Genomic DNA, 20941 nt, shown 5'->3' on the forward strand with positions numbered 1-20941 from the left:
GAAATCTGAGCGATCTAACAGGACTAAACAGGGTAGAAGCAGGGAGGACATTCCTCTTGTTGGGGAGTCCCCTAGTTAGGGTCATAGTTTAAGGATAAGGGGTAAATCATTCAGAACTGAGATGAGGAGAAATTTCTTCCCCAGAGAGTAATGAGCCTGTGAAATTCTCTGACACAGAAAGATGTTGAGACCAGAGCATGGTATGTTTTGAAGAAGGAGGTAGATGTAGATCTTGTGGCTAAAAGGATGAAGGGAAATGGGATAGGATAGGATTAGGGTATTGAGCTCGCTGAGCAGCCATGGTCGTATTCAATGGTGTAGCAGGCTTGAGGAGTCAGGTGGCCTACCCCCCCGGCTCCTATCTGCTCTGTTTCTATGTTATGTTGGGAGAATGAATGGGAGAATCCAAGAAACAGTGAACATGGAGGCAGAAAGAGAATTTAATGAACTGGAAAGGTGTCTGTACCTTCTCAGGGCCTGGGTGAGAAAACGAATAGCTGACACACACAACCTGCTGCCAAACAGCCCACAAAGGACCCCAGCGAGTGTCCCTCCCCACCCCCACCATGCCCAAGGAGGGTAGCTGAACTGCAAGGATTCATGGGGCGTGTGTCAGTATTTACAGGGGGTAGCTGGGGAGGGTGGGGCATGTGCTAGTGTTTACAGGGAGACCCTGGGGAGGGAGTGTACCTGTATTTAGTGGAGGACCCCTCTGGGGGTCAGGCAGTGAGGCAGTATTCAGGATGACCATTGTATATCTGAGCTCAGAGTCAATGGCTCTCACACTGACTACGCTGAGTAATGCTGATTTTTCTCAGTCTGCACCTCATATCTGCACAGACATGCTCTCCTTCTGGAGGCTACTATTCCTGACACCTATGTGATGTGAGGAGGAAATCAGAGCTCCGTACAACTGGATGGCTGGTATCAGTGTATTTGTAACCAGCAAGGATCCCCTCAGCACTTGCTCTTTGTGCTGAGTTTACAGCGCACAGACATTCTAACCCTGGTCTCTCTGAAGATTTGCTGACCTGACTGTAATTTCATATTCATTTCATTGTGATTTAATTCTCCCTTTTGTTCCTAGTTATTACTCATCCATTTGTCCTGAGATGGCAATTGTTAGGCCTAGTGTTTGGGGACAAGTGAAGTGACACCGTGTTCTCTCTTTATGCAGGCTCTGCAAATACATGAGGTATCAGTGTACAGCTCTCTACACAATGACACATCCAAAATGCAAGGTTCATCTCGAAGAAATAAAGAATCAACGGTTTGTCTAACTTTTACTCCCCGAGTCTCACTGTAATTCATTTTGCACTCCTCAGGGCTGTTACAAGTATACCGAAGTTAAAACTCTCATAACAATTTATACCACAGGAGAAAAAGGGGATGTTGGTTTGGCTAGTTGACTCTGAATGGCTGTTGGAAAAAGCAACAAAGCTCCCTGAGCTTATTGATAACTCAAACAAGGTGCAGGGCTTAGAATCAGAGTGTTGGACAGCACAGAAGCGGACCCTTCAGTCCAACTTGTTCATGCTGATCCAATATCCTCAATTAATCTTGTCCCATTTGCCAGCATTTGGCCCATACCCCTCTAAACCCTTCCTGTTCATGGACCCAAGATAATGGGAACTGCAGATGCTGAAGAATCTGAGATAACAAAGTGTGGACCTGGATGAACACAGCAGGCCAAGCAACATCAGAGGAGCATGTTTCTTGGCCTGCTCTGCTCATGGACCCCTCCAGATGCCTTTTTAATGTTAAGAAGCACACTGCCTGGTTAGCTAGCTGTGTAGGGTCATTAATCCTTTTTTTAAAAACTCACACATGGTCCCTGTTCTCTCTCCCTCTCTCTCTCGCTCTCTCTCTCTTCCTCCTTTTTTAAAGTCCTGTTGTTGATCCTTTTTTCCACTGTTCCAAAACAGCACATTAGCTTAAAAAACAATATTTACTGCTCCAGGAATGAGAGGGGAATCAGCTCCAACACTGAAAAAATCCTGAAAAAAGTAACAGAGCTTACAGCCAAGACTTTTTTCTGTCCTCTATCTTAGATTATCCAAAATCCTCTCTGAACATATTGTTTTTGCTTGTACAGGATGGGTCATATCATGTCAATGCATCATTTCAAACAAGTGGAAGTAGAAGATCACTTTCTCTGTTTTCAGGCGCCCATTCTAAGATAATCTTTCTCGCACCTTTATTCAATTATCCCGGAGCTTGAGGACCCACTAGAACTTAGAACAGTAGAGGAACAGGCTCTTCAGCCCATTGTGTCTGTGCTGACTGACTACTATAGTTGACAGTTGATTTCTCCAAGGCAATGCCTCAGCCAATCAGAGTTGACTTGACAACCAACCAGCTTCTCTCTAGAGTCGGCAGGAGCTGCAGATCCTGAGATAACAAAGTGTAGAGCTGGATGAACACAGCAGGCCAAGCAGCATCAGTGGAGCAGGAAGGCTGATGTTTTGGGCCTAGTCTAGACTGGATTCCTCCTCCAAATTCCCCTTCACGCCACTCACCATCCTGACTTGGTCATATATCGCTGTTCCTTCGCTGTCATTGGGTCAAAATCCTGGAATTCCACCCCTAATGGCATTGTGGGTCTTCCTACAGCAAACAGACTATAGCAGTTCAAGAAGGTAGCTCACCAGCACCTCCTCAAGGGCAGCGAGAGTCGAACAATAAATGTTGACCTAGCCAGCGTCTCCCACATTCCATGACCAAATAAAAAAAGCCCCCCCGGGTGGACATGTTAAGTGGTCTCACTGACTGACCAATGGGCTTGTGGCACAGAGGGTCAACAAACACCTCATGTGGACAATGACCTCAAGCACTGTAAAGATCGAATTCCTGCCACTGGGACAGAGGAAAGGGAAACTGGCGACTCGTTTCCTCTGGACTTCTGGATCCCAGCTTGCAGCTCCCAGCTAGGATTGGGAGACTGAGGCTGATATTGACCTGTTCCCTGCCCCAATACTCGCTGATTGGGATCCACACCCTTCACAATGCTCAACAATTTAGTCTCAATCCTTCTCAGGGACAAGGGTGTGGCCCCTTGGGAGTGACTGCAGTCACAGAGAACTCTTGCTCGATCAAACACTGATCCTTCTGTCTTTTCTCTTTGTTTGCAGAGTGCTCAGAATGTGCAGCCTCAGTCCCAGGAAGACGCTTACGAGTGCGTTTATGAGAATTTCTGAAGTAAAGGCCCCCTGTAGGAAATGGAAGAAGGTGCAGCGTCCCCCCCACCTACCCCAACCACCAGACGCGATATCAGAGCCAGTGTGAGCTGTACCTATTCCCCAGGCTGTGGCCCTGACTCATGGTGCTTTTCCAGACGCTGTCACACCAAGGATCCTCCTCCAGCCCTGAGACTGAGTCTGCCTCTGTCAGGGCTGGGCTGACTGTTCTATCAACCCTCGTGACCAAACTCCATTGATCACAGGATTATAATGGTACATAGGAGACCATTCAACCCAGCGTGTCTGCTCCAGCTCTCTAAAAGAGCATCAATGACTTTGTGACAATCTCCGGCCATTTCCCTGTGAACCTCCACTGTTTTTTCTATTGAAATTGCCCAATAATATTAAAACCCTCAGTTGAACGCGCCTCTGCCATTTTTGCAGACAGTGCATTCCAGCCCTAAATTCCTCACGCAGTGACAAAAGTTTCTTTCTCACCACATTTGTCCCTTTTGCAAACGACTTCAGATCTAGCGAGTTTTGAGAAGATTTGTAGCTCAGGTTGAGGTTCTGGATGTGAGTTTGCTCGCTGAGCTGGAAGGTTAGTTTTCAGACGTTTCGTCACCTTTTTTTTTATTTGAAAAAATATACTTTATTCGTGAGATGTACAAAAAATAAAACATATTTACACACCTACCCAGTCATGCAAGCCGCTCCGGGTTACCCAGGGGGTACATACACCAACTAAAGGAAAAAAAAACAGAGAAAAAAAATGCAAAGAAAATACCCCGGCAGTCGTCACCCCACACAGTCCCCGTTGGCCCCCTGACCAGTTGGGGAAGGCGCCAGCTGGGCCCAGTTACCAGATAGGGCCCTTGTTTCTATTCTGGACAAGGGGTTTCATACCGTGGTCTTTCCCCACCACGCCTTGGCGGCGGCTGCCCCAAGCTTTAGCGCGTCCCTCAGCACGTAGTCCTGGACCTTGGAGTGCGCCAGTCTGCAACGCTCGGTTGGGGTCAGTTCTTTCAGCTGGCAGACCAGCAAGTTGCGGGCAGACCAAAGAGCGTCTTTCACCGCATTGATGGTCCTCCAGGCGCAGTTGATGTTGGTCTCGGTGTGCGTCCCGGGAAACAGCCCGTAGAGCACGGAGTCCCGCGTCACGGAGCTGCTCGGGACGAACCTCGACAAATACCACTGCATCCCCCTCCAGACCTCCTGCGCATAGGCACGCTCCAGAAGGAGGTGATCGACAGTCTCGTCCCCCCCGCAGCCACCTCGAGGGCAGCGTGCGGTGGCGCAGAGATTCCGGGCATGCATAAAGGATCTCACTGGCAGAGCCCCTCTCACTGCCAGCCAAGCAATGTCCTTGTGCTTGTTTGAAAGTTCTGGCGATGAGGCATTCTGCCAAACGACTTTGGCAGTCTGCGTGGGGAACCACACGACGGGATTCACCCTCTCCTTTTCCCGAAGGGTCTCGAGGATACTACGTGCTGATCACTCCCTGACGGCCTTGTGGTCAAAGGTGTTTCCTTTCAAAAATTTCTCCACAAAGGACAGGTGGTACTAGACGGTCCAACTACTCGGAGTGTTCCGCGGCAACGAGGCCAGGCCCATCCTTCGCAACACCGGGGACAGGTAGAACCTCAGTAAGTAGTGACACTTGGTGTTTGCGTACTGAGGATCCACGCACAGCTTGATGCAGCCGCACACAAAGGTAGCCGTCAGGGCGAGGGTGGCGTTCGGTACGCCCTTTCCCCCATTTTCCAGGTCTTTGTACATGGTGTCCCTGCGGACCCGGTCCATCCTCAACCCCCAAATGAAGCGGAAGATGGCCCGGGTGACTGCAGCGGCGCAGGTCCAGGTAATAGGCCAGGCCTGCGCCACATACAACAGTACCAAAAGCCCCTCGCACCTGACAACCAGGTTCTTACCCGCGATGGAGAGGGACCGGAGCGTCCACCTGCCCAGCTTCTGCTTCAGTTTGGTGATACGCTCCTCCCAAGTCTTAGTGCACGCCCCAGCTCCACCAAACCAAACACCCAGCACCTTCAGGTAGTCTGTCCTGACGGTGAAGGGGATGAAGAAGCGGTCGTCCCAGTTCCCGAAGAACATGACCTCGCTCTTACCCCTATTGACATTGGCACCCGAGGCCAGTTCAAACTGGCCGCAGATGTCCAATAGTCTACTCACCGACCGACGATCGGTGCAGAAGACGGCGACATCGTCCATGTACAGGGAGGTCTTGACCTGAAGGCCTCCGCTGCCTGGGATAGTCACGCCCTTCAGGCTCACATCCTTCCTGATGGAGGCGGCGAAGGGCTCCACACAGCACACGAACAAGGCAGGAGAGAGCGGGCAGCCCTGCCTGACTCCAGATCTAACAGGAAAACTGTCTGATTCCCACCCGTTGATTGAGACTGCGCTAATGATGTTGGCATAGAGCAGCCGGATCCAATTGCGGATGCCCTCCCCGAACCCCAATTTGGAGAGGACGTCCCTCATGTAAGCATGAGAGACCCTGTCGAAGGCCTTCTCCTGGTCCAGGCTGACGAGGCAGGTGTCCACCCGCCTGTCCTGTACGTAGGCGATCGTATCCCTGATGAGCGCGAGGCTCTCAGCGATCTTCCTGCCCGGCACAGCACAGGTTTGGTCAGGGTGAATCACCGACTCCAGGACAGACCTGACCCGCTTGGCAATGACCTTGGCCAGGATTTTATAGTCCACGTTCAAAAGTGAAATGGGACGCCAATTCTTAATTTCTTCCCTCTCCCCCTTCCTCTTGTAAATGAGGGTGATGATGCCCTTCCTCATGGACTTGCACATTTCCCCTGCCCAAAGCGCACTATCGTACACCTCCAGCAGGTCCTGGCCGACCAGGCCCCACAGAGTGGAATACAGCGACCGGTAAGCCGTCGCTTCCGGGAGTCCTATTCCTCTCCAAGGACTTGAGGGCTCTGGTCAGCTTGTCCAGGGATATCGGCCGGTCCAGCCACTCCCTCGTGCCGTCGTCTAAGACCTCCGTGATAGACGACAGGAACGACTCGGAGGCCGTGCTGTCCGTGGGCTTCGCGTCGTACAATCCGGCATAGAAGGATCTGCTGATCCTCAAAACGTCGGGCCGAGACGACGTCACCGAGCCGTCGTCCTCCTTCAGCCGGCTAAGCACAGAGCTCTCTTTGTGCACCTTCTGAAAGAAGAAACGCAAGCACGTCTCGTCCTGCTCCACGGAGCGGACCCTGGACCGGAAGATTATCTGGGAAGCCTCCGCGGCGAAGAGCAAGGCTTGCTGGCCCCTCACCTCGCAGAGGTCCTCCGTGACATCGACCCCCATCAACTGCAGAAGGAGCAGGTTCTGCACCCTTTTCTGGAGCCGCGACAGCTTTCCCCACCTCTCTTGCACCTTCCGAACACCCTTGAGGACAAAGAACCTCTTGATGTTCTCCTTCACTGTCTCCCACCAGTCGCCTGGAGACTCAAAGAGGGGTTTCACGGTTCTCCAACCGGCGTACTCCCTCTTAAGCTCCTGAACTTGAGAGATGGTGAAGTTGCGCCCCTGCAGCAGAATAGCCAGGCCCGAGGAGCGACAGTCGTTACCCCCCCGACCAGATCGAAGGCCCACAGGTCCAGGCGCCGGACCATTTCCCGTACCTGCCGAGGTGCGGTATCCCGCACTCCTGCAGAAACAGGAGGTCCGCCTTGACGGTGGTCAGGTAGGCCAACGTGGACACACATCTCGCGGTTGACTTGACGCTGCGCACATTAATGCTCGCAATTCGTACCCCCATTGTGGGCAGTGACCGCGGTACCCTCCCCAAGTCCAAGGTCCAGCCCCTCCATCTGTCCCTTCATGCCCATTGCCCGGGCTAACTGCTGGACACTCTCCGGGCTCAGGAAACTGTCCGTGCCGTCTTCCGGGTGGCATCCCTCCATCAGGGGTGCGGAGGCAGGAGGGTCCGGCTCCGGGTCAGGCTGGGGACGCGCTGTTTCCTCCTTCCCGCCTGGAAGTTCCGGGGGGCCCTCCAGTGCTCCAGCGGCACTTGACTGGGTGTCGGAGGGAGCCTCAAGACGCCTCCCGTCACCTGGAAGCGGGGTGCTGCTTTCCTTCCCCCTCGAGATCTTTAACTTCTGCTTCGGGTGGGCCCTCTCCGAATCCCCCTCGTCAGAGGAGCTCTTATAGCCCCCCCTGTAGCTGCCTCTTCCCGCCTGATGGTTGCGGTTCCTGGGCCCGTCGACGCACCCTCCTCCTCGCTTTCCGGACCGTCGTCCACTCCCCTGGGTCACCTGTCGCCGCCTCCATCGACTCCGGGTTGTCGGGGGGGATCGGAGCCTGCAGGGGCGCTTTGCTGGCCTCGGGCCCATCCTGCGGGGCTGGGCCCTCCTGCACGACCTGGCCCTCCTGCACACTAGGGGGATCCTTGCTGGGCCCTGGTGCCTTCCTCTCCTCCGGGGGGGGGCTGGCCCCGCATTGCCCCTGCCGGCGACCTGGGCGTAGGTGGTCCCCCGCCGCGGGCATGCCCTATAGAGGTGGCTCGCTTCCCCGCAAAGGTTGCAGCTTTTCTCTTGTGGGCAATCCTTTGCAAGGTGTCCCTCCTCCCTGCAGTTCCTGCAGATGGTGGCTTTGCAGTCGGCCGCCACGTGACCTGACCTACCACAGGCATGGCAGACTTTAGGTTGCCCTGCGTAGGTCAGGTAGCCCTTGCTCCCACCAATCGTGAAGCTGGACGGTGGGTGTACAATGTTCCCGTCCACGCCCATCCTCAGCGTCACCTTGACCTGCCTCTTACTGGTCCAGATGCCAAAGGGGTCCATGATGTCAGTTAGGTCCCCGTCCACCTTCACATACCTTCCGAGGAAGGTCAGGACATCAACTGCTGGCACATGCGGGTTGTACATATGTACAGTCACCATACGGCTCCTCTGTGCTGGCATCACAAACAGTGGGACAGCCGTCAATACAGAGAGGGGGCCCTCACCTCCTTTCTCCTTGAAAACCTCCATGAAGCGCTCGCAAAGCTTGGCACTCCTGAAGGTCACGTCGTAAAAACCTCCTCCGGGGAAATCCTGCAGGCAGTAAATGTCCGCAGCAGCGAACCCACAACAGTCCAACAGGACCCTCTTCACGAAGAAGGTGCGGTCCACAGGTGCACCTTCATCCACCTTCTTTACAGAAACACGGATGGTGTTCCGGACCCCCTGACCTGGGGCACGAGCACTTGCCGCAGCCATCGTTGCAGGTTGGCTGCTCCCCTGAACCAGCGTTAGGCCAAAGCCAGCATTAAGATCCACTGGTCGCAAGGGAGCACAGCCAACCCGACGTCTTCCTTCCACCTCCAAGACAGCACTCTCCTCCTCTCAGTCCACAAGAGAGTGGGTCTTTATTTTGTAATGGATGTAAGCTGGTTCACTGAGCTGTAAGGTTTGTTCCCAGATGTTTTGTCACCATTCTAGGTAACATCAACAGTGAGCCTCTGACGAAGCGCTGGTGTTATGTCCCGCTTTCTATTTATCTGGTTAGGGTTCCTTGGGTTGGTGATGTCATTTCCTGCATTGGTTATGTCATTTCCTGTTCTTTTTCTCAGGGGATGGTAGATTGGCTCCAAGTCAATGTGTTTGTTGATGGAGTTCCGGTCGGAATGCCATGCTTCTAGGAATTCTCGTGCGTGTCTCTGTTTGGCTTGTCCTAGGACGGATGTGCTGTCCCAATCAAAGTGGTGTCCTTCCTCATCTGTATGTAAGGATACGAGTGATAGTGGGTCATGTCGTTTTGTGGCTCGTTGATGTTCATGTATCCTGGTGGCTAGCTTTCTGCCAGTTTGTCCAATGTAGTGTTTGTCACAGTTCTTGCAAGGTATTTTGTAGATGACGTTCGTTTTGCTTGTTGTCCGTATAGGGTCTTTTAAGTTCATTAGCTGCTGTTTTAGTGTGTTGGTGGGTTTGTGGGCTACCCTGATGCCAAGGGGTCCGAGTAGTCTGGCAGTCATTTCGGAAATGTCTTTGATGTAGGGGAGAGTGGTTATGGTTTCTGAGCCTGTTTTGTCTGTTTGTTTGGGTTTGTTGCTGAGAAATCGGCGGACTGTGTTCATAGGGTACCCATTCTTTTTGAATACGCTGTATAGGTGATTTTCCTCTGCTCTGCGTAGTTCCTCTGTGCTGCAGTGTGTGGTGGCTGGTTGGAATAATGTTCTAACGCAGCTTCGTTTGTGGGTGTTGGGATGGTTGCTCCTGTAGTTCAGTATTTGGTCCGTATGTGTTGTTTTCCTGTAGACGCTGGTTTGAAGTTCCCCATTGGCTGTTCGCTCGACTGTGACATCTAGGAATGGCAGTTTATTGTTGTTTTCCTCCTCTTTTGTGAATGTTAGGCCAGTAAAGGGTATTATTGATGGTCTTGAATGTTTCCTCTAATTTGTTTTGTTTAGTGATGACAAAGGTGTGATCCACATAGCGGACCCAAAGTTTGGGTTGGATGATTGGCAGAGCTGTTTGTTCGAGTCTCTGCATTACTGCCTCTGCTAAGAACCCTGATATCGGAGATCCCATGGGTGTACCATTGGGTTTGTCGGTAGGTTTTGTTATTGAACTCCATCAACAAACACATTGGCTCCAAATCAATCTACCGTCCCCTGAGAAAAAGAACAGGAAATGACATCACCAGCGCAGGAAATGACATCACGAACCCAAGGAAACCTAACCAGATAAATAGAAAACGGGACATAACACCAGAGCTTCGTCAGAGGCTGACTGATGACGTTACCTAGAATGGTGACGAAACGTCTGAAAACTAACCTTCCAGCTCAGCGAGCAAACTCACATCCAAGACTTCAGATCTGTGCATCCTCCTTCTCAAACCTTTTATCAGCAACAAGAACTTCTCCCTATCCACTCTGTCCAGATCCCTCATTCTATCAAAATCTCCTCTTAGCCTTCTTCTCTCAAAGAAGAACAGTTCGAATCTCTCCGAGTTACCCTCAACACTGAAGTTTCTCAGCCCTGGAACCAATCCTGTAAACTGTTTCTGCACTCTCTCCAATGCGTTCACTCAGCTGTGCACAATGCAGCAGCTGAGGTGTAACCAGCATCTTGTACAGGTACAATATCACCTCCTTGCTCTTGTAATTCTGTTTTAACTTTTATTTCATAAGGCTGAACTGACAGAATATATACAGGCACACGTACACAACACAGTTAAACCTCCATATACACAAATGTACACACAGCGCATGCATTCATTCTTACAGTATTATTCAGAGCCATTCTCTTCAGATGACTTGATATCCCACTCTCCTGGCTCACTGCTTTTCTCTCCTTTCAAACTTTTAGCCTTTGATCCAGCCATAAATATCAAGGATGCCTTTCAGATGTGTCTCCACGTTAAAGACAGAAAACAAACACCATTTGTGGATATCTCTGTGACATTTTCCAAAACTCATCACCTGTGGCCTCAACAATTCAGGGTCCCGGTTGTAGCAGGTATTCATAAGATCCGAAGAGCTAGGATCAGGAATAGACCATCAGCCCCTCAAGCCTGGTCTGCTATTTCATACAATCGTGGCTGATCTCATCTGGGGGTCAGTGGCACTTTCCTGCTCGCTCGTCGTAACCCATTCATGGCCAATTGGTTTGCAGGTGCAGCAAGTAATTAAGAAGGCAAATCGAATATGGCCCTTACTGGCTCGTGGGATGGAATTTAAAAACAGGAAGGTGATACTGTGGCTGTATAGGGAGCTGGTGAGGTTACACCTGGAGCACTGTGTTCGTCTCTTTATTTGAGAAAGGATATACTGCACTGGAAGGGGCGCAGAGCAGGTTCACGATGTTGATTCTGGAGTTGAGAGGATTGGCTTATGAGGAGAGATTGAGTGGACAGGGATGATACTCATTGGAATTTAGAAAAATGAGGGGGTGTCTTACAGAAACATGTAAAGTTATGAAGGGAATAGATAAAATAGAAGCAGGGAGGTTGTTTCCACAGGCAGGTGAAACTCAAACTCAGGGGCACAGCCTCAAAATAACGAGGAGCAGATTTTGGACTGATTTGAGGAGGAACTTCTTCAGCCGAAACGTTGTCAATCTGTGGAATTCCCTGCCCAGTGAAGCAATTGAGACTTCCTCATTGAATATTTTCAAAGAAAAGGCAGATTTTCGAACAGTAAAAGAATTAAGGGTTATAGTGAGTGCGTGGGTAAGTAGAGATGAGTCCACGAAAAGATCAGCCATGATCTTCGTGAATGGGACAGATGGCCTACTCCTGCTCCTATTTCTTGTCTCGTTATGCTCAATCATGGACATTGCGAGTATTCCTGATCTTGACATCTGCAGGAAGTGTACTGAGCTTCAGTTGCCCTGCAGACCAGCGTGAGCAACAGCTGGAGACACTAAGGAGCATTCATGTGGTTGAGAGCATCATAGATAGAAGTGACGGAAATGTGGTCATCCCCAGGTGCAGGAAGGTAGATGGGTGACCGCTGGACAGGCCAGGCAGTCACTTTAGGATTCACAAGCACTGTCCCCCTATCAAACAAGTATTTCATGTTGGAGGTGACGCAGCGTGGAGCTGGAGGAACACAGCAGGCCAGGCAGCATCAGAGGGGGAGGAATAACACAGTGTGGAGCCAGAAGAACACAGCAGACCAGGAAACATCAGAGGGGCAGCAATAACGCAGTGTGGAGCTGGAGGAACACAGAAGGCCAGGGAGCATCAGAGGAACAGGAATAACACAGTGTGGAGCTGGAGGAACACAGCAGGTCAGGAAGCATCAGAGGAGCAGGAATAACACAGTGTGGAACTGGAGGAACACAGAAGGCCAGGGAGCATCAGAGGAACAGGAATAACACAGTGTGGAGCTGGAGGAACACAGCAGGTCAGGAAGCATCAGAGGAGCAGGAATAACACAGTGTGGAGCTGGAGGAACACAGCAGACCAGGAAACATCAGAGGGGCAGCAATAACGCAGTGTGGAGCTGGAGGAACACAGAAGGCCAGGGAGCATCAGAGGAACAGGAATAACACAGTGTGGAGCTGGAGGAACACAGCAGGTCAGGAAGCATCAGAGGAGCAGGAATAACACAGTGAGGGGCTGGGGGAACACAGCACGCCAGGCAGCATCAGAGGAGCAGGAATAACGCAGTGTGGGGCAGGGGGAACGCAGCAGGCCAGGCAGCATCAGAGGGGCAGGAATAACACAGTGTGGAGCTGGAGGAACACAGCAGGTCAGGAAGCATCAGAGGAGCAGGAATAACACAGTGAGGGGCTGGGGGAACACAGCACGCCAGGCAGCAGAGGAGCAGGAATAACGCATTGTGGATCCGGGGGAAAGCAGCAGGCCAGGCAATATTAGAGGGGCAGGAATGACGCAGTGTGGGGCTGGAGGAACAAAGCAGACCAGGGAGCATCAGAGGAGCAGGAATAAGGCCGTGTGGAGCTCGAGGAACACAGGAGGCCAGGCAGCATCACAGGAACAGGAATAATGCAGTGTGGAGCTCAGGGAACACAGCAGGCCAGGCAGCAGAGGAACAGGAATAACACAGTGTGGAGCCATGGAAACACAGCAGGCCAGGCAGCATCAGAGGAACAGCTATAACACAGTGTGGAGCTGGGGGAACACAGCAGGCCAGGCAGCAGAGGAGCAGAAATAACACAATGTGGAGCCGGGGGAACGCAGCAGAGGAGCAGGAATAACACAGTGTGGAGCTAGAGGAACGCAGCAGGCCAGGCAGCATCAGAGGAGCAGGAATAACGCAGTGTGTAGCTGGAGGAGCACAGCAGGCCAGGCAGCATCAACGGAGCAGGAATAACACAGTGTGGGGCCGAGGGAATACAGACGGCCAGGCAGCATCAGAGGAGCAGGAATAACGCAGTGTGGAGCTGGAAGAACACAGCAGCACAGGCAGCATCAGAGCAGCAGGAATAACAGTGTGGAGCTGGGGGAACACAGCAGGCCAGGCAGCATCAGAGGAGCAGGTATAAGGCCGTGTGGAGCTCGAGGAACACAGGAGGCCAGGCAGCATCACAGGAACAGGAATAATGCAGTGTGGAGCTCAGGGAACACAGCAGGCCAGGCAGCAGAGGAACAGGAATAACACAGTGTGGAGCCGTGGAAACACAGCAGGCCAGGCAGCATCAGAGGAACAGCTATAACACAGTGTGGAGCTGGGGGAACACAGCAGGCCAGGCAGCAGAGGAGCAGAAATAACGCAATGTGGAGCCGGGGGAACGCAGCAGAGGAGCAGGAATAACACAGTGTGGAGCTAGAGGAACGCAGCAGGCCAGGCAGCATCAGAGGAGCAGGAATAACGCAGTGTGTAGCTGGAGGAGCACAGCAGGCCAGGCAGCATCAACGGAGCAGGAATAACACAGTGTGGGGCCGAGGGAATACAGACGGCCAGGCAGCATCAGAGGAGCAGGAATGACGCAGTGTGGAGCTGGAAGAACACAGCAGCACAGGCAGCATCAGAGCAGCAGGAATAACAGTGTGGAGCTGGGGGAACACAGCAGGCCAGGCAGCATCAGAGGAGCAGGAATAATGCCGTGTGGGGCTGGGGGAACAAAGCAGGCCAGGCAGCATTAGTGGGGCAGGAACAACACAGTGTGGAGCCGTGGAAACACAGCAGGACAGGCAGCATCAGAGGAGCAAGAATAACGCATTGGGGTGCTGGAGGAACACAGCAGGCCAGGCAGCATCAGAGGAGCAGGAATAACACAGTGTGGAGCTGGAGGAACACAGCAGGCCAGGCAGCGTCAGAGGAGCAGGAATAGCGCAGTGTGCAGCTGGGGTACACAGCAGGCCAGGCAGCATCAGAGGAGCAGGAATAACCGTGTGGAGCTGGGGAACACAGCAGGCCAGGCAGCATCAGAGAAGCAGGAACAACACAATGCGGAGCTGGACGAAAACAGCCGGCCTGGCGGCATCACAGGGGCAGGAATAACGCATTGGGGGGCTGGAGGAACACAGCAGGCCAGGCAGCATCAGATGAGCAGGAATAACACAGTGTGGAGCCGTGGAAACACAGCAGGCCAGGCAGCATCAGAGGAACAGCTATAACACAGTGTGGAGCTGGGGGAACACAGCAGGCCAGGCAGCAGAGGAGCAGAAATAACGCAATGTGGAGCCGGGGGAACGCAGCAGGCCAGGCAGCACCATAAGAGCAGGAATAACACAGTGTGGAGCTGGAGGAACACAGCAGGCCAGGCAGCATTAGACAGGCAGGAATAACGCAGTGTGCAGCTGGGGTACACAGCAGGCCAGGCAGCATCAGAGGAGCAGGAATAACCGTGTGGAGCTGGGGAACACAGCAGGCCAGGCAGCATCAGAGAAGCAGGAACAACACAATGCGGAGCTGGACGAAGACAGCCGGCCTGGCGGCATCACAGGGGCAGGAATAACGCATTGGGGGGCTGGAGGAACACAGCAGGCCAGGCAGCATCAGAGGAGCAGGAATAACGCAGTGTGCAGCTGGGGGAACACAGCAGGCCAGGCAGCATCAGAGGAGCAGGAATAACGCAGTGTGCAGCTGGGGGAACACAGCAGGCCAGGCAGCATTAGAGGAGCAGGAATAACGCAGTGTGGAGCTGGAAACGCACAGCAGGCCAGGCAGCATCACAGGAGCAGGAATAACGCAGTGTGGGGCTGGAGGAACACAGCAGGCCAGGCAGCATCAGAGGAGCAGGAATAACGCAGTGTGGGGCCAAGGGAACACAGCAGGCCAGGCAGGATCAGAGGAGCAGGAATAGCGCAGTGTGGAGCTGGGGGAAGACAGCAGGCCAGGCAGGATCAGAAAAGCAGGAATAACGCAGTGTGGGGCTGGAGGAACACAGCAGGCCAGGCAGTATCAGAGGAGCAGGAATAACAATGAGGAGGTGGGAAACACAGCAGGCCAGGCAGGATCAGAGGAGCAGGAATAGCGCAGTGTGGAGCTGGGGGAAGACAGCAGGCCAGGCAGGATCAGAGAAGCAGGAATAATGCAGTGTGCCGCTGGATGAACACAGCAGGCCAGGCAGCACCAAAGGAGGACTAACACAGTGTGGAGCTGGGGGAACGCAGAAGGCCAGGCAGAATCAGAGGAGCAGAAATAATACAGTGTGAAGCCGGGGGAATGCAGCAGGTTAGGCAGCATCAGAGGAGCAGGAATAATGCATTGGGGTGCTGGATGAACACAGCAGGCCAGGCAGCACCAAAAGAGCAGGAATAACGCAGTGTGGAGCTGGACGAACACAGCAGGCCAGGCAGCATTAGAGAGGCAGGAATAACGCATTGGGGTGCTGGAGGAACACAGCAGGCCAGGCAGGATCAGAGAAGCAGGAATAACACAGTGTGGGGCCAAAGGAAAACAGCCGGCCAGGCAGCATCAGAGGAGCAGGGATAACCGTGTGGAGCTGGGGAACCCAGCAGGCCAGGCAGCATCAGAGAAGCAGGAATAACGCATTGGGGTGCTGGAGGAACACAGCAGGCCAGGCAGCACCAAAAGAGCAAGAATAACGCAGTGTGGAGCTGGAGGAACACAGCAGGCCAGGCAGCATTAGAGAGGCAGGAATAACGCATTGGGGTGCTGGAGTAATACAGCAGGCCAGGCAGCATCACAGGAACAGGAATAATGCAGTGTGGAGCTGGGGAACACAGCAGGCCAAGCAGCATCAGAGGGGCAGGAATTACGCAGTGTGTAGCTGGAGGAGCACAGCAGGCCAGGCAGCATCAACGGAGCAGGAATAACACAGTGTGGGGCCGAGGGAATACAGACGGCCAGGCAGCATCAGAGGAGCAGGAATAACACAGTGTGGAGCCGGGGGAATGCAGCAGGCCAGCAGCATCAGAGGAGCAGGAATAACACAGTGTGGAGCTAGAGGAACGCAGCAGGCCAGGCAGCATCAGAGGAGCAGGAATAACGCAGTGTGTAGCTGGAGGAGCACAGCAGGCCAGGCAGCATCAACGGAGCAGGAATAACACAGTGTGGGGCCGAGGGAATACAGACGGCCAGGCAGCATCAGAGGAGCAGGAATGACGCAGTGTGGAGCTGGAAGAACACAGCAGCACAGGCAGCATCAGAGCAGCAGGAATAACAGTGTGGAGCTGGGGGAACACAGCAGGCCAGGCAGCATCAGAGGAGCAGGAATAATGCCGTGTTGGGCTGGGGGAACAAAGCAGGCCAGGCAGCATTAGTGGGGCAGGAACAACACAGTGTGGAGCCGTGGAAACACAGCAGGACAGGCAGCATCAGAGGAGCAAGAATAACGCATTGGGGTGCTGGAGGAACACAGCAGGCCAGGCAGCATCAGAGGAGCAGGAATAACACAGTGTGGAGCTGAAGGAACACAGCAGGCCAGGCAGCATCAGAGGAGCAGGAATAACGCAATGTGGAGCCGGGGGAATGCAGCAGGCCAGGCAGCGTCAGAGGAGCAGGAATAGCGCAGTGTGCAGCTGGGGTACACAGCAGGCCAGGCAGGATCAGAGGAGCAGGAATAACGCAGTGTGGGGCTGGAGGAACACAGCAGGCCAGGCAGCATCAGAGGGGCAGGAATAACACAGTGTGGGGCTGGAGGAACACAGCAGGCCAGGCAGCATTAGAGAGGCAGGAATAACGCATTGGGGTGCTGGAGGAAAACAGCCGGCCAGGCAGCATCAGAGGAGCAGGAATAACAGTGTGGAGCTGGGGAACACAGCAATCCGGGCAGAACAGTTGGCATTTCAGTTAGGGACCCTTCTGCAGAAGTTAGGAGTGGCACAGGAGTTCAGAAATAAATAGTGAGGAGGGGTGGGTCTGGAGAAGGTAGGCAGGATGGTGATAGGTCAGTGCAGTTAGGTTGTGGTGGGGATTGGTCAGTGAGATGGGAGGAGTGGATAGGTTGGAAAGAAGATGGACAGATTGTGTCAGGTCAAGGAGGCGGGGATGAGAGTTACGTTTGGACATAGGATGAGGCCGGGGCTGGGGAGATTTTGAAACTGGTAAAGTCCACATTGTGACCATTGGGTTGTAGGCTCCCGAGGCAGAATATTTGGTGCTGCTCCTTCAGTGTGCTGGTGGCATCACTCTGACACTGGAGAAGGTCCAGGGTGGATGTATCGTCCTGAGAGTGGGAGGGGGAGTTAAAGTGGTTGGCGACCGGAAGGTGTTGTCAGGAGGGGAGGGACAAAGCGTACAATAGTAATTTGGGATTGAGAGGTAGGGGCACAGATTCTGTGGCTATGAGAGACACTCCAGGATGGTATGTGGCTTCCTGGCACCGGGGTAATGGATGTTTCTGAGATGGCACAGGGCATCCTGAAATGTGAGGGTAAACAGACAGACAGTCCACATTGGCACAAATGACACGCGAACTGATTACAAAAGTAAGACAGTTATTTTGTGTACTGATTAGACAACGCCTAGAATTTTATGTACAGTATTCGTTTCCTTCTTTAAGAAATGTTATATATGTTTTGGAAGCAGTTTAGAGTCAGTTTAGTAGTCCAGTACCTGGACTGGGCCAGGTTGTCTCATGAAGAAAGATTGACTAGGTTAGATTAGGTTCCCTCCAGTGTGGAAACAGGCCCTTTGGCCCAACAAGTCCACACCGCCCCTTGGAGCATCCCACCCAGACACATCCCCCTATAACCCACACACCCCTGAACACTACGGGCAATTTAGCATAGCCAATCCACCTAACCTGCACATCTTCGGACTATGGGAGGAAACCGGAGCACCTGGAGGAAATCCACGCAGACACCGGGAGAATGTGCAAACTCCACACAGACAGTCGCCCGAGGCTGGAATCAAACCCGGGACCCTGGCGCTGTGAAGCTGCAGTGCTAACCACTGAGCCACCGTGCCACCCCATAGGGGTGTACAGGCCTGTATCTACTCGTGTTTATTGATGTATGAGGGGACTTAGGCCCATTTGAAACTGAGCTGAGTTGAATTTGAGCTGAGGTGAAACCTTTTCCCACAGAGAGCTGTGAACCTTCGGACTGTTCTTTCTCAAAATGTGGCAAAAGCAGAATCTTTGGTAATTTTCAAGGCAGAGAAAGATAAATTTTTGATAAACAAGGGGGAGAAAAATTAACAGGGGCAATCAGACTGCTGCACAACAGAGTTGAGGGGCTGAATGGCCTACTGCTACTTCTTGTTTGTAAGTTTGTATGTGAAAGTATTTTCCCATCACAGGCCAAGCGGCATCAGAGGAGCAGGAAGGCTGACGTTTCGGACCTAGATTCCTGAAGAAGGGTCTCGGCCTGAAACATCAGCTTTCCTGCTCCTCTGATGCTGCTTGGCCTGCTGTGTTCATCCAGCTCAACACCTTGTTATCTCAGATTCTGCAGCATCTGCAGTTCCTACTATCTCTGAAATATTTCCCCAGGCGGGTTTACTCAATTCTCAAATAGTCCTTGTTCCAGGGGAGGACAAAGGGAACATTACAAAGACACTCTGGACGTTTCTCTGAAGCAGCACCAAGAGCATTGACAATGGTCACAAGTTGATCCTATTTTACTTGAGAGAGCCTAAAGATGATTTCATTTGATTTATTGTTATCACATGCGCCGAGATACAGTGAAAAATGTTGTTTTGCATGCTGCACAGGCAGGTCGTGTCATACGAAGTACATCAGGATAGCAGAGCACGGGGCAATTGTAATAGCTGCAGAGGAGGTGCACAAAGAGAGATTGAAATTAACATTTGAGAGGTCAGTTCAAAAGGCTGATAAAAACAGGGAAGAAGCTGTTCTTAAAGTCATAGAATCCCTTTGTGCAGAAGAAGACCATTCGATCCATCGAGTCCGCACCAACCCTCCAAAGGGCACCCACCTGCCCTACACCATCCCCATATCTCTATATTTCCCTTGACCAATCCATCTAATCTGCACATTTTTGGACTTTGGGAGGAAACCGGAGCACCCGGAGGAAACCCACACAGTCACAGGGAGAATGTGCGACAGTCGCCCGAGGCTGGAGTCGAACCTGGGTCCCTGGCGCTGTGAGGCTACAGTGCTAACCACTGAGACACTGTGCCGCCCCAGGCTCTTTGTTGGCTGCTTTCCCAAGGAAGCAGGAAGTATCGATGTGGCAAAGCAGAGGCAGAGAAGGATCTTTTTGATGTTTCAATGAGATCACCTCTCAATCTTCTAAACTCTAACAGATAAAGTGTCAAACTTTCCCGAAGCAACCCCATCAATTACTCACATGAAGACAGAATGAGAGGAAGAGATGGCCCAGTCACTGGGTGAGTCATACAGAACCCTGCAGCTATTTTTTTCAATCCATTTAGGATGGGCCAGAGATAACACAGTGTGAGGCTGGATGAACACAACAGGCCAAGCAGCATCTTAGGAGCACAAAAGCTGACGTTTCGGGCCCAGGCCCTTCAACTGAAAAGGGGGAGGGGAAGAGGGTTCTGAAATAAGTAGGGAGAGAGGGGGAGGTGGATAGAAGATGGATAGGGGAGAAGGTAGGTGGAGAGGAGACAGACAAGTTTAAGGGGTGGGGATTGAACCAGTAGAGATGAGTATAGGTGGGGAGGTAGGGAGGAGGTAGGTCAGCCCAGGGAGGATGGACAGGTCAAGGGGGCGGGATGAGGTTAGTAGGTAGGAAATGGAGGTGCGGCTTGAGGTTGGAGGAGGGGATAGGTGAGAGGAAGAACAGGTTAGGGAGGCGGGGACGAGCTGGGCTGGCTTTGGGATGCAGTGGGGGGAGGGGAGATTTTGAAGTTTGTGAAATCCACATTGATACCATGTGGCTGCAGGGTTCCCAAGCAGAATAGGAGTTGCTGTTCCTGCAACCTTCGGGTGGCATCATTGTGGCACTGCAGGAGGCCCATGATGGACATGTCATCTAAGGAATGGGAGGGGGAGTGGAAATGGTTCGCGACTGGGAGGTACAGTTGTTTGCTGCGAACCAAGTGGAGGTGTTCTGCAAAGCAGTCCCCAGGCCTTCACTTGGTTTCCCCGATGTAGAGGAAGCCACACCGGGTACAGTGGATACAGTATACCACATTGGCAGATGCGCAGGTGAACATGTGCTTGCTGTGGAAAGTCATCTTGGGGTCTGGGATGGGGGTGAGGGGGCAAGTATAGTACTTCCTGCGGTTGCAGGGAAAGGTGCCGGGTGTGGTGGGGTTGGAGGGGAGTGTGGAGTGAACAAGGGAGTCACAGACAGAGTGGTCTCTCCGGAAGGCAGACAAGGGTGGGGAGGGAGAAATGTCTTTGGTGGTGGAGTTGGATTAGCCTGTTAGACACCTTTAGGAAACGTTCTAGCTCAGAGGTAAGGACAATACCACTGCACCGCAAGACCCCTCGAGACTAAGATACTGTATGCTATGTTAAGCGTGTTCTTAACCTGTCCTGTCACTTCCAATGACTTAAGCATTTTCACTCAAGTCACTTTGTTCCTGAACCCTGTTTACTTTATCATGCCTCTCCATATTCTTACTACCAAAAATGGGCCAGCATTTGTCGTCAATCCCAGAGGACAGTTAAGAATCAATCCACATTGCTGTGGGTCTGGAGTCACATGTAGGCCAGACCAGGTAAGGATGGCAGTTTCCTTCCCGAAAGGGGTTTAGTGAACCAGATGGGTTTTTCCGACAGTCAGCAACGGGCTCAGGGTCATCACAGACATTCTTTTACAATTCAATCAACTCAATTGTCAAAGCAGGTTTGGAACCAAGGTCAGCAGAAAATTACTTCTCAGGGTTTAAAATCCAGCATCAACACCAGTGGGTCACCACATCCCTCTTAATGCACTGGGCCCATGGCATTGAAACCCCAGAGGGCAAGTGGTGAACATTTAATTCAATAAATAT

The 20941-nt window shown here is 52.5% G+C and overlaps 1 protein-coding gene across 2 annotated transcripts in view; it reads left to right on the top strand.

The window, feature by feature from the left end:
* The window catches only part of LOC125447234 (uncharacterized), a 32452-nt gene extending 28597 nt beyond the window's left edge, over positions 1-3855 (top strand). For both annotated transcript variants that reach the window (XM_059640579.1, XM_048521488.2), the window contains exons 6-7: positions 1178-1270; positions 3132-3855. In XM_059640579.1, the coding sequence (XP_059496562.1) occupies positions 1178-1270; positions 3132-3285 (247 nt within the window). In that variant the 3' untranslated portion in view covers positions 3286-3855. The remainder of the gene's footprint in view (positions 1-1177; positions 1271-3131) is intronic.
* Positions 3856-20941: the final 17086 nt, after the last annotated feature.

The sequence above is a fragment of the Stegostoma tigrinum genome, chromosome 38, assembly GCF_030684315.1.
Source record: "Stegostoma tigrinum isolate sSteTig4 chromosome 38, sSteTig4.hap1, whole genome shotgun sequence".
NCBI lineage: Eukaryota > Metazoa > Chordata > Chondrichthyes > Orectolobiformes > Stegostomatidae > Stegostoma > Stegostoma tigrinum.